At 40.3% G+C, this 13,839-nt stretch overlaps 1 protein-coding gene across 1 annotated transcript in view; it reads left to right on the plus strand.

The window, feature by feature from the left end:
• SLC44A1 (solute carrier family 44 member 1) overlaps positions 1-9,218 on the plus strand; it is a 71,598-nt gene extending 62,380 nt beyond the window's left edge. Inside the window, exons 15-16 of the mRNA XM_059491992.1 lie at positions 268-348; positions 2,531-9,218. Coding sequence (XP_059347975.1) covers positions 268-348; positions 2,531-2,554 — 105 coding nt within the window. The 3' untranslated portion in view covers positions 2,555-9,218. The remainder of the gene's footprint in view (positions 1-267; positions 349-2,530) is intronic.
• Positions 9,219-13,839: the final 4,621 nt, after the last annotated feature.

The following is a 13,839-nucleotide window of genomic DNA, read 5'->3' on the forward strand; positions in this document are numbered from 1 at the left end:
ATAAAGGAGAGCATTGCAGGGTAAATATGAAAATTGTAAGAGCACACAAGGCAGACATCTGTCTGGCTTCCAGAATTAAGTGAGGCAGACCTTTGTGGTTATTTGGAAGGCTTTTTTGATACCTTGTGGTTCAGTCTAAGCAAGAGAAGTGGGAGATGCAAATTAGCTAGATATTTTGAGTAGTTACATCTTGAAGTTTCTGTCTTGAGATTTAATGTTTGGAGTCTGCTCTGTGAAAGCACTTGTGTTTTCATTACTGTTTTCCAGGAGTTTGTGGAGAACAGTAAGAAATCTATGAAAGAAGCTGGCCGGGGAGGTGGAGCTGAGGGCAGAGAGCTAAAACCAATGGTAGGTGCAGATGAGGAGGCGATCCTCCAAGAGTTTCACTTTTACTTCTTCTCCCTCTTTGTCTTTACTGACTGCACTTCTTCAGGAGAAGTTTTTGTTCTCTGTATCACTCAAGATGTTCTGCTTTTTCTGTTTGTGAGCTTGCCTATCACCTGGATGGCAGAGTTTTTGTCACAGCTGAGACCATCTCCTGTAAAAGTAAGATGAAAGGAACTGTCTCATATGAAACAAATGCAATGTCATTTCATTAGGATTACTGGTGCATGCCATGTGGTATATGCAGACAGCCCCAGATGCTGAACAGTCTAAAAATAAGATGGTTCTGAGATTCTATGGGCTCTTCTCAGCCCTGAGATGAACAATTTTTGCTCATCTTATATTCACTGCAAAAGCCTGAAATGAAGAACACTTACTGCGTGCATCAATTGTTGCAAAGTAAGACCAGGTATTCAAAGCCCTCACCAAATTATCTTACACAGTGCCAAGGAATTGGATACAGTGATTCCTTTCAACCTGCTCAAATGACATTTCTCCCAGTTGTTTGTTTTATTGCCAACTACTTATGTTGCTTGTCTCTTGTGTGCTCTTTCCATCTCACACTGTCAGATGCACAGACAGTGAACAATGCATCATTTATGCTTCTGCAGCCTGTTTTACTTATGGTGTGCCTGTTAGGAAGGCATTGCATGTCTGAGTAGCCTGGAATAAGAACACTATACATGGTACAGATAACAGATAGGAGTATAAGTTTGGAAGGTGGAGAACAGAGGGCGTATAACAGAGAGCCAGGCTGGGCAAGGTATGATTTGTCATCGTACATTATGACTTTGTGAAACAAAATATTTTTCCATTATCACTTTCTGAGAGTCTTTGGGGTCTTATTCATTTCCGTACCATGGGGATCATTTTTTAACCAAATGGGATCTAAATAAGTGTATGCTAACAGAAGAATTTATTTTTCCAGCAATGTATGTGAAGTCATGTTGCATGAGCATTTTTTGACTAAGCTGGAATGGGTTCCTGCTATAGACTGGATAGATGTGTAGCTTTGCGTGTTTTGCTATTTCATTATGGCATACCAGTTTCTAGATTTGCTTATGCCTAAATGCTGCTGTGTTTATACATATAAAAAACTAATTCTATGCTCATTTACTGTTTTCTTCTGGGAGTAATTCTAGCTGGTCAAGCAGACACTAACGTTGGGATTTTCAGAGCGAGCTAATTGCTGTAAATGCAAATGTGCCATGAAAATAATTGAGAATTGGGTGTGCAAACGCTCTAGTAATATGCACAAAAAATTCAGTTCAAAATTTTATGTTAAACTCTGTTTCAAAGAATTGGTTTACCTTAAGTGGTTTTCCACTTACACTGTTGTCAGAGCTGACACTGACTGCTACTTACAGTTTTGTACTTGACTGCCTGAATCTTGGATGTTAAAAAGCTTTATTCAGCCCCACCCCTTGTAGAATTGCAAACCAAGGGTGGTTTTATTCTTAGAGGAAATTTTTTATGGACTCTTAGCCTGGTACTGGCTGAAAGTCCTCTTAGGATGGCTTGGAGATGCTGAGCACTTGAGGCTCAGAGTGGAAGTCTCCTGCTGAATTACTCCCAATTCTGCTGCTCATGTGATTGTCTTTGTTTGGAACTGTTTGGGCCTTGTGGTTTTCCATTTTTGGGCATTCAGCTCCAGTTGATTTGATTATGAAATACTAGGATCTTGCTTCCTGATCACAATGGGACACAGCAGTTAAATTTCTGAGACCTTTCCCCAAAGTAGAGGGCCTCAGTTATAGCTGGAATAGGATCATTATAAGTCTACTGTGTAACAGTAGTGCCCATAGTCCCAAAATTGCATGTCTGAAAAATAGATCAACACTGCATTTTTCTCTTTTTTTACAGAGTCTTTACTGCTTTGCTTCAGTTTCCTTGAAAAGCAGATATTTCTTAGAGATGACAATTATTTCTTCTAGTGAAATGCCCTAAGTGCAGCTGTATTTAAAATAGATATTAGTAGCAGAGATGAGAAAACACTTTAGGAAGTTCTGTTCTTGTATCAGGGCACAACAAAAAACCCCACCTTTTCACGCTTTTTTCTTTATGGCTTCCAGTGACCCCTTTGACTCAATTTCTCCTTGTCCTTTGGCATCTGTCTAAGACTGTACTGTATGACTTTGTTTTCTAGGCCTCTGGAGCAAGCTCATCTTGAAACTAGCCAGCCATATTGGAACCCATTGACATTCCAAAACAGTATATATATACATATATACATACATACATATATATATATATATATATATATATATATATATATATATATATATAAAAATAAATAAACAGCCAAAATCAGAGAAAAGGAACAGGGATTTAAAACTTTTTTTAACAATTATTTTTGTGAAACATGTACTCTTTTCATACGGGTGGCTTTTACAAGCAGCTTTATCATTGTTCCATTTCTTAAGTTATTTGTTGTGGTCATGGAAATGTTGATTCTTATCTGCTTGATATTTTAAAATCTGGAAGAAGTATCATTGTAAAGATAATCTGAAATCATGACTGGGTTTAGAGACAGATTTCCCATGACACTGCTAATCTGCTGAGAGTTTTACTTGTTTAATTTCTTTAAAATTTTCATTAAATTCAGGACAATGACATGTACAGAAAACCTTACATCAAGAAAAATTTCGAATTTATTTTTTCAAGAGTTTGTTTCAGCAAAAATTTGTTCAGTTGAAATGTGTTTGTAAGCAGCTATTTTACTTTACAGCCCTGGCAGGGCACAGTTCTGTTTACCAGTATCAGATATCACAATAACCAACTCCTCAGGTATTTAGGTGTGTGGGAGCCCTTGCATCTCCTATTAAACAGAACCTACAAAATGGGGACAGATAATTTTTATATGCAATTAACTTCCTGCTTACCCTACTTTTACCCCTCATACCCATTGCCCTCTATCTTCCCCCTGAGTTCAGTAGCCTCCTTCACACTTCAGCAGTGTTCCTTTGAAGGGTATGGATTCTCCATACAGGCAAGTGAAATAACAGATTGTTAAAGCTCGGTCTTAGCCATACTCATGATTAATTCATGACTACATACAAAGATGCTGAGGATGGGAAGAGAAATGAATTGTACTGCTGTACATAAAAAAAGTACTGTATGCTTCATTTCATCTAATGAGAGAGCTCTGGGAGGTAGAAAGGATCATTCCTTGCCTGTTGCTTGATCCATATTTGTACATACTGTAGTGAGTGGCTAAAGCCAGAAAGGGCAGAGAAACATTGCTTTGGAAGTGTAGCTCCCAGGATAGTTATCTGAAATTATTAAAGAGAACATGCTGCTTTATTATTATTATATACATAATATACATAAATATCTCTTCAGTCTGGAAGTTCACCAGATATGAATGCTAATATTCAATTATTCAGCATAGTGAATTGGTAAATGCATAACTGTATTTGCTAAGAATTTATGATCTGTCTATGCTATATATTCCTTTTGTTAACATTTTTTTAAGAAAACTATTTTTGTTATTGTAAAATTAATATTTCAGAGCAGAATTTTTAAACTATTGCACTAAATACAAGCTGTCTACAAATAATGATGCCTCAATGGTTCAATCACTCCATTCCAGAAAATCTTTTGAAAGAGTAAGAGCCTTTCTACAGAAGCTTTATGATGGAGTAGAGAGGTATGTCTAGGTAAAGACATGCACAACTTGTGTAATCAAGGTTTAGTAAGTAAGCAGTTAACTGTGCTTCCTTTCAGACTATACCAGACTTCTAAATTGCTGCTGAAGGTTTAAATAATTATTTAGTGTCATTTAGCTAACTAGTGCTCTTATCTTTTTGGCAATAGTAAAATGTTTCACTTTTGCTTCCAGAAGTCATTTGAGAACTTAAATTTGTTCCTTTTTTTCCCTGTAAGCCAGTTAAAACAATTTACACTTTTCATATCACAGAACCCAAACTATTTGAATGGTACAAAAATAAAGACACATTCAGAAAGGATAGCTGTTGGGGAGGCAAAGAGACTTCTCCAATCCTGGAAGCACTTACTCATTTAAGTGAACCATATCTGTAACTACTAGCATCAGGAGGGCTCTCTAAGTATGGAAATTGCAACATACACATATGTGTAAGTGCTGACTGGATTAGAGCTTTGGCCTAGGGATCCAAACTGGAGCACAGATGAGGCCTCTCTGTGCAAGTTAGAGGTCAGACTTGCCCAGAAGAAGCATTGGAGCAGCCTTACTTTGGTGGAGAGGAGACACTCCTGCAGTACCAGTGTCTAAGACAGCAGTGGTACTCAGCACCAGATCAGAGGGATTTAGCAACACAAATTTAAAAACTAGCTTACATGAATTGTAGAAACTGGTTTTCAAGACTAAAAGACTTACCAAGTACCCAGTTGCTTCCAGCGAATCTAGTTTTAATCTTGTTTGGAGGTTATTGGAAGTGCTTAATCAAAGAAGCCTTGTATTCTGCTCATTTTGATAAGAAAATTTTGCCATGACTGGTTCCACAAGTTTGTGTTCTCCACTCACTGGATGTTCTGAGTGGGAACTGTACTCTGTAATTGCAACTAGGACTGCAATTGGTAACAAATTTTGTATTTTTGTATGACTTGACTGTGCACCATTTTTATAGCAGTTTATCCTGTCTTAAAAATAAATTTGTTTATTTACATGGTGTTTAAAAGATACAGGCAACACTTTTCTATGGGTAGTTGTAATGTTTAAGTGAGAAACCTATATCATTACTAAGTTCTTAATAAAAACATGTGCACCATTCTTGAGTGTATATCCAGCATGCAGAGCTTTTCAGTCTTGACAAAAAGGCATTCCATCCACACACATGCTTTCCAGTGGCCCCTTAAAGCTTTTGAATGCCCGTTGAAGTACATTTGCAACAAACTCTTCCAGCTCTGTCTTGTGCACAGAGATAAGCAGAAGTCAGAATTCTGAAAAGATAACTTTTCAGGACAAATTTAGACTGCTTTCCTTTCCTAGTGGGGATAGTGGAGTGGGAGGACATTTTGGCATGTAAATACCATACATAAATTTTGGCAGTAGGGGTGCTGGGGTCTGCCAGCTGTGAGGGATTAAATACTTCTTTTGACTGTTGGTTATTAAAGCCAGTGTATGGTCTGCTTTGTGGGAAGCAGTCTAGACTAAGTAGAGAGTGATGCTGCACTGAGAATAACAATGCAGGAAGAGAAGATGAGACAGCTAAAACACAGAAATCATCTCCTCAGAAAGTCCATTGAATTGAGTAGTGCTAAAAGACTGGAGATTTAGGCTGGACAATTTGGGTTTAGAAACAATTATTGAGATTACTGCTTCCCAGCATTTGGCTTCTGCATCATGGCCTCTGACCAATTAAGTTTCAAATAGAAAAAACATACCAATCCTTAAATTGTTAATTTTTTTCCCACATTATTTTTTCTGTTTGGAAGTTGAACAGTACCATGTCATCTTTACTGCTTCTTCCAGCCTTAGAGAATGTTTTTTATTGTTATTCTTTTGGGTCTCATTTCTATATTGCTCTCTGAGTAAAAGAGTGGCAAGTGGCAGAGTGTCAGCTCCCCTTTGTCCCTTGATCTTACCACATTCCCTTTTACCTTCTCGAGGCAGTGATTCAGGAAGGTAGTGAATGAGAGGGAGAGTATGTGCTAAGCTAAAGTTCTGAGGTAGAACTTTTTTCTTTTTTTGTCTGGTATTACTCCATCACTGTGGTTAGAAGTGCAGCCAGTCACTTCTAGAGTTTCACTGCTGCTCCAGAGCTAGACTTAACACATAGAATGGCCAGCTTAGATTTGCATCTTTCAGCTTTCCATGAGCTCCCAGTGCCAGAACCAGGATGGGCTTCTAAATGTGGCCTTACATTGGCATAGTAAATGAAGGACTTTTTGCATTTGGAAAGTGTTTTCTGTAAGGGAGACCTAACAGTGGAAAATGCTGTTAAATGTTGTGGTGGGTTGACCATGGCTGTCACATACACTGCTACTCTATTGCTTGCTCAGGATGGGAGAGAGCAGTGAAAGGACAAAAATACTGATCTAAGTGCAGTTATAAGCAAATAAGGAAAAAAAACAAAACAAAACAAAGGCAATCATTTACCAGCAGATCAATGCCCAGCCAGTCTCCAAGCAGCAGCTGCTTGTGAACTACACTCACCCCAGTCTGATTGCTGAGTGTTACATTACATGGTGTGGAATATTTCTTCAGTCTGTTCAGGTCGGCTGTCCTGGCTGTGTGCCCTCTCATCCTTTTGCCTAACCCCAAACGACTGCAGGGGTCATAGAGTGGAAAATAGGAAGGCCTTGACCCTGTGCAAGCACTGCTCAGTAGCAGGTAAAGCTTTGTGTTAGTAGCACTGTTGCAGATCTAAAACACAGCATCTTGCAGGTTGCTGACCATCCAGTCTAACCCAGTACACAGCCCACCTACCTAGTAATTAATCCAAGACTTGCTCCCTGCATTTCTGTACAGCATCTTCTCAGGGTGGTTACTTCTTTTCTGAAAGGGCTTTTTTTGCAGCAGGCAATTAGCCTGCTCCACAGTGCTCCCTTTCATGGAGGGAGCAGGGGATGTTAGCTCTTACTCTTTCAGCACATAATGGGGATATAAAAGCAAAAATGAGCCCTTTCTGTATCAGTGTTCTGGCAATTGAGCAGCCAGTGTTGGAAACAATATACTTAATGTGCCCTCAGGGCATGCACTTTAGTGGTTTGCTCTTGAGTGGTTATGATGTATTCTATGAATGTATGTTATGGAGTCAGAATAAAATGCATGTAGCAGACATATACGCATCACCATCTAGTGAGCATTTAGTTCAGAGTGCATATTACATGCTATATTGAATATGGCACAGTCATTTTAAGAAACAGTTTTAAGATTTATAAGTAGATACCTTACAGCATTCCCGTTTTTAAAATCATGGCTTGGCCTGTGCAGATACCATTTACTAAATCTAACTATCACTAGCCCATTGTTTCTTGAACAGCTTGTGTCACATTATCAAGACAGAAATTCTATTTCATCTTTGTGAAAAAACCAAAAAGACGACAAAACAACCCTTGTGTTTCCCAACACAAAACCCAACAGGCTTATGTGAAGCATTTCTTACCCTCAGCTTCTTTGTTGGGATGATGAAAGTTTACTTTAAATATTTCATTTTCAAATGCTCTTCCAACTATTTCGTCTCTGCTGTTATTTCCGCCATGTAACAAGATTATGGAGACTAGTAAATCTGTATTTCTTGTGTTCTGTAGCAAATACTGTTTTCAAGGTATTTTTTTCTTTTATATTTAAAGAGATGAGAGAAAAGATGAAACTCATCTCCTGTGATGTGGGTTATGTATAAAAGGCAAAATTTCTGGTCTGGGATGGAGCTGTGATGAGTCTTGCAATCTGCTACAATCAAGCCAAAGCTCCTCAGAGACCAGGATTATGAAAATATTTCTAAAGAGAACTGGTAGCATGAATTGATCTGAAAATACCCATTTGAGGGTTAAATTATCTGGCATTCATTGGAAAGACATCTGTTAAAATGAAACTAGCAGAAAACCAGCAAATGCCCATCAGATTCTACTCCCCTGTCTTACTGAGTTCAAGTCATCATATTTGAATATGATGACCAGAATTGGTGTAATAAGCATTTGGTACTTCTCTACAGAAACTCCCTTTAGAACCAAAGTTCCAAGAATTCAGAGTAAAAGTACCAGCTGACTTTAACAGAACTAGCCTAATTTCAGTTATGTTAAAGACAGCTATGGCCTCTCTAAGTATGTGATTTATAAGCAGATACCTTACAGCATTCCTGTTTTATGCTGGCAGCATAGGTGGATACCATTCCTTAAGTGTACCACCTCTCCTCTTTGGGTTAGTGGGAATTAGGGGCAGTTTATTTCAAAAAGCTATGGTGAAATTAGGAAACTGACTAGTTTTGAAACCCAGCAGAAGTTGTGCACTGACTGGAGTTCCTGCTATAAACATGTTTTTTAACTCAAATACCATGTGTCCTCCATGTTGGTATTAGTTGGATCCCTCCCTGCTGCTCAGTCTGAAACAGGAGAGTATCTCTCATTTGAAAAAACAGCAGCACCAACAATCTTATAATGTCTCCCAGGGGAGTGAGGGAAGAAAAAACAGAAAGGTGGTTTTATTTCTAATGTAGGACAGAAAAGCTGCCAGAAGTTAGGTGGAGCCATGGAGAGCAGATAAAAAATATTCCACAGGATCTTCACAGTAGTTAAGAAAATTCACATTCCAATTCAGACATTTCACAGCAACATCTCCCGTGTCCCACTTTAATTTTACTTTGGAGCTCTTCAGAGCAAAATGAAAGTGGAATGCTATCCCTATAGAAAATAATTATTTCTATATAATGAATTGTGTTGCTGATTACAGAAACTACTCTAAGGAAAAAGGAAAATCTTCTGAACAGATTTTAAAGGCTTGACAGTACTTGCATTGTCATAGTCCATCAAAGCTTCATCTGGAAACGAATTTTTCATCCTCCTTTACTCATACTTCTAACAGGGCAATCAAACCCCTGGACTGGCTTAGTGATTTACATTGAATCAAGATCAACTAACAAGTGCTCCTTTTTCCAGTGGAATGCCACCTCCTTTGAGAATGGGAAAAGTAAATGTGACACTGTTCATTGTTGTCTTGAGAACTTAAACTATTTTATACTGCAAGCTGTGAATGCAGGAAGAGAAAAGAAATTAACAGTGCTGATCTAATCTTAGATTTTCTGTGTAAACTGACATTGTGCCAGGATACTGATGCAAAACTGTATTTTAGTCTAAGAAATGTATAGATTTTTTAATGTATCAAAATAAAGTTTTCCTTTTAAGTAAGAAAGAAATTTCTGTATCATCCATGTGGTGTGTGTAAGCCATGCTCTCTTACTCAATACAATACAATCTCATGTTCCTGAGAAGCAAGTCAAATTTTTGCTGAAGTTTTACTTTGTTCTGTGCCTGCTCTTTAGCTGAGTAGCTGTAGTTATACTGGATATACTGTCCTGTTGCCAAGAAAAGCATTCTGATGGTAATGCTTTCTGAGATGATCGTGTTAATGGCGTTTGGTAGAGGAAAGGCAGGAGATTTTTGCTATCTTTCTTCTCATTGATCCTCTCACATCTCTGCTTCTCAGCTTCCCTCCAGAGTCTTGGAAACTGCCCCTTTAGGCTAATGGTTACACCCATCACCACATTCCTCAGCCTCTCTGATAGGCTACAGGGTGTGCTGAAGTCTGTCACATACAGAAGCAGTTGAAAAGTTCTTCACTGTGAAAGGGGAGGTTGTGGTCACACATGCAGAAGAGTCCTTGCTCATACCCAGGAAGCAGGACTGTCAGGGCTCATAAGGCTATCTGGAGCATGCTGGTTCATAAGATGCTTTGCCTTACCAGGACCACTGTTGGGCAGTGAACAGTAGAGAGGCATGAAGGAGATCTTGCTATGCATTTTGAGGCATGCAAGCTGCATATCCCAGCACAGCACCTCTTGTGGCACCATTACCTTGTTCCTCAAGGACCTGTACATATCCCCACTCTGCACAGCTGTTCTAACAGCTTGGATGTCTAAAGATAGATGGTGAGTAGACTCAATAACAGAGGCACATACAGTCACAAAGATTTCTTCCCCTCTCCTCGCTGTCCCATAGCACAGCATATTTCTGCTTCTTGCTGACAGGGTTTTTTAACACTAATACTCTAATGCACTAGTAGCGAAGCCGAACCATGTCTTCTGCTTCTATTTTTCTTTACTGCAAACCACTTCAGCACTGTATTTGCCTGAGATAGTTTACTTTATCTGGAAACTCCTGCTGCTTCTGAAATGGAGATTGATGCTGTTGCGCTCATCAGTCATCATCATCATCAGTCCATCAGGAGGAAAAGGACCAGACAGCCCATCAAGCAGGACCTCTGCACACAGGCAGGGTCCATGCTGTGTGCAGAGGTCTGCACACATGTGTCCAGAGTGTTCTGTTGCATGTCAGTGTTCTGCAGTTCCACTGAAGGTATGTGCCCTTGGCTCAGAGTGTCTATTTCACGGTTTATTAACAGTGAAGCTGCATGGCTAGATGGGTTTAGCTGCACGGAGAAAAAGAGGCTCCAGAGATAACCTTCATCAGGAGAGGTGTTAGGGGCAGGAGGCATGAAACATAAAGGTTGTATAAACCCTGTCTGGTTTCCACTGTATTTTGCCTATGTCAGAGCTGCAGAACAGGAGCTCTTTAGCTTTATTTACACTCTTTAGCAGTGAGGGATTGAAGCACTGTCTGCAGAGATCAGTGCTCTGAAACAAGAGTTTCATGACGTCTAGGAGAAAAAAAACCAGGCACCTAAAGGTGGGCTGCAGAAGGCTAGTGAGAGAAGCATATGCAGCGAGAACAGAATGGGACATGGGACTTGCAAGGTAAATTTCAGGGTACTGTGGTGGATTGTGGAAGAAAACCCTGCTCTCCTGCTGTTAGCAGGGATCTGGAGACAGAGGACTGGAGCTGTAGAAGCAGGATTTTTCCTTCAACCACACAGCAGTTCACATGGCAAGACATTCTTCATGTGGTGGGCATGTATCTCTGACCACTTACCTTTGGGACTCAGCCCCTGGCATTGGCAATTGCAGAACAGCACAGGCAGCTGCCTTCTCAGATCCCCACTCCCTGAAAAGCCCTGCTGTCTGGGAGATGAAGGACTAGTCTGCTTGCTAGCAACACAGCACATGTCCTTGGCTGCTGAAGGAGCTCTCCTGCCATGTGTAGAGGATGTGACCCTCTGTATGCAGCATTTGGTGTCCAGCAAATGGACTTATTCTCCAAGGCAGGGAGCTCAGATCCTGTGCTGCTGGGTCTGGAATCACTCCTTCCCTCCACTCTGGGCCACTGACCCAGTTTTAATCACTGGTATTTAGATGTTAGTTTAATGAAGATTAGCTAGTGCCCAGGTAGTGATTATTTAGAATTTCGGATTACTATTAAATTATGAATGTGTGAAATGGATGGAGCTTGCACTCCCACACACAGAAAACCTAAAAAGGCTGGTTTTCTGACAACTACTGCCATCATCTTCATCTAGTGCTTATTCTTGTTTACCTTAAATATGCTAAAACTAAAGTGAAAGAAAATCCAACACCAGAGCAGATTTTGTGAGACCCTTACCAGGGCAGTCAAAGCTAGAAATAAAGCCTATGAGAGAAGCTATTGAATTTCTGTATCTCACTCCCTCACCTGACAGTAATCAAGTGGGAGACCAATGAGTGAGCAGGTATTTCACACTGGAGTCTTCTGAAGAAGAAATTGCAGACCTGAACCCTGTGCCCTAGGAAAAAAAAAGTCTGCCACAATCCCAGAAATAGTGATGTCTTCTGTTTTTAATTGCTTTTCTGTTAGCTCTTGTATTCTAGTTTTAAATATTAAGTCCTGAATACAAACCTCGGACAAAAAATATTTGCTAGGCATTGGCAATGCCAGATGAGGCACGGTGGTCTGGCCGCTTCTCCATGTCCCCCCATCTTTGCTTAGATAGGAGAGGTTTGGCTCAAATATTTGGACACCTGCCTGTGGCCAACACACTGCTTATCCACCAAAGACCTCCTCCTCTGTCACCTGGGACATCTCACTTTGTGTCTCTGTGCCTCCCTTTCCTCAAAGGCTGAGTACATTAAAGATCAGTCAGTTCTCAGATACAGCAGGAGGACAGATGAATGAAATAGGAACAGGTAAGGCTGTGTGTGAAACTGGGATCTAAAAATGCCTCTGCAGCTGCAAGAGGCAATTAATTGGGTGGAATTTGTATCCTATGCAAGGGAAATGATACAGACATGAACAGACTCATTGCTCAGACTCATTGCTCTTCTGATAGTTAAAATATCTGAAAACTTAATCCTCCATTAGAAAATCCCCTCCAGTCTTTTAGTGGGTCTTGATACTTCACTGTGCCTTTTTGCCAGAAGAAAAATCCACTTGTTGGAAGGTGTGCTGAGTGTCTTTCAAATCTCTTAAAATTGCACTGCCCCTAGTAACAGCAACAAACCTAACTTTAGTACCTAATGTTGAACATTGCTGAATGAAGTAAAGGGATTTCAAAGCATGAGTTTGCTGCCTGTTCTGAAAGGTTGGGTAGGAGGTCTGCAGAGTTCTTCCTTCTTATGGGCACAGAAGCCCTACTGCTCCAGGCAAGGAGCATGATAGCTTGCTTTTGAAAGCTTTGGTGTTGTATCTGTGCATTATGGGACAACACAAGGACAAGAAAACCTCAGAACGGTCTGTATTTCATTGCAGCAGGAGACCAGCCTGCCAGAAGAGCATGTGAGGTTCATGCTGTTTATGATGAAGATGAAGCTTGACAGCTTTATAAAAATGTAATTTGCTCCCCAAAAAAGCCAGCATAAGCACTTGCAGGTCTGAATTTCCCAAAAGATGAACAGCTTGAAAAGCTGTTAAGCTTCTTAAAGAAATAATAAGGAATCAAAGCTTGAATGAAGAGTGTAGGAGAACTAGACACAAGCCTGAATTTCTGTTCACTTCATTGTGTTCATGCGCCAGGGCCCCCTACCTTTCCATAATCACCATCTGAATTTACTTTAAGAATAGCACATAACAAGGCAATTAAGGTTTTGAGCATGAGGGGAAACTCTTGTTTGAATTAAGCTAAACGTTTATATACATGGCCACAAGCTGGGGTTGGGCTCCAAAAGGGCTGCAGCCATGACACGGTGAAGGAAGTGGGAGGAAGGAGGAAATGAACTGATGACCTGCCAAGCCAGAGGCATGACATCAATTGGGGTAAGTCCCAGCAATGGCAAAGCCTTGCTTGTTGTCCGGGCTGCTGTGGAGCAGCTTTGTATTTGCACTTTGTAGCTCTACCCACCTCCACTGTGGCCCCTGCAGATGTTTTCCAGCTAACCTTTCTGGAGGGATGAGGCTAGAACAGCCATAAGTAGAGAAAAGGCAATGGAAAAAGCAAATATGAAAAGAGCAATTAGTAGTAAATGAAGTGCCAGATCTCAGAGGTGGGCCTCTGGAAAGCTCAGAGGGGATCCAAGAGCATTATCTGTGCCATGTTTACTGTAGTGGGGGACAGTGGAGTGTTTCTTTGCAGGGTATTTGCGCTTGCCTTTACCAATCACAACTGCTGGAAATTAAAAAAAAAAAAGTTGCTTTGGCTAGAATGAAGCATTTACATGGCGGTGTTTTGAAAAGTCATATGAAGACAAATGAGCCCTTGCCATCTGAGCATCATTGCATTTGCAGCAGGAGAAGCTTTTGGAGAGACCATGTCTTGAGTGTCTTACTTTTTTGCAAGGGGGAGAAACTGTCCTTGCTGCTTGTTCTGGTATTTAAAACGTAAAGAAGGTCTGGTAAGAAATGCTGCAGTGCTGCAGGCCAGGACACAGAGCACCTTGGTGTGATAGTAGTAACACATCAAACATGGGGTACTGAGTATGCCACATATGTCCAGATATGCCTATGATGTGCTCA

Source organism: Ammospiza nelsoni, chromosome Z (genome assembly GCF_027579445.1).
Source record: "Ammospiza nelsoni isolate bAmmNel1 chromosome Z, bAmmNel1.pri, whole genome shotgun sequence".
NCBI classification, from domain to species: domain Eukaryota; kingdom Metazoa; phylum Chordata; class Aves; order Passeriformes; family Passerellidae; genus Ammospiza; species Ammospiza nelsoni.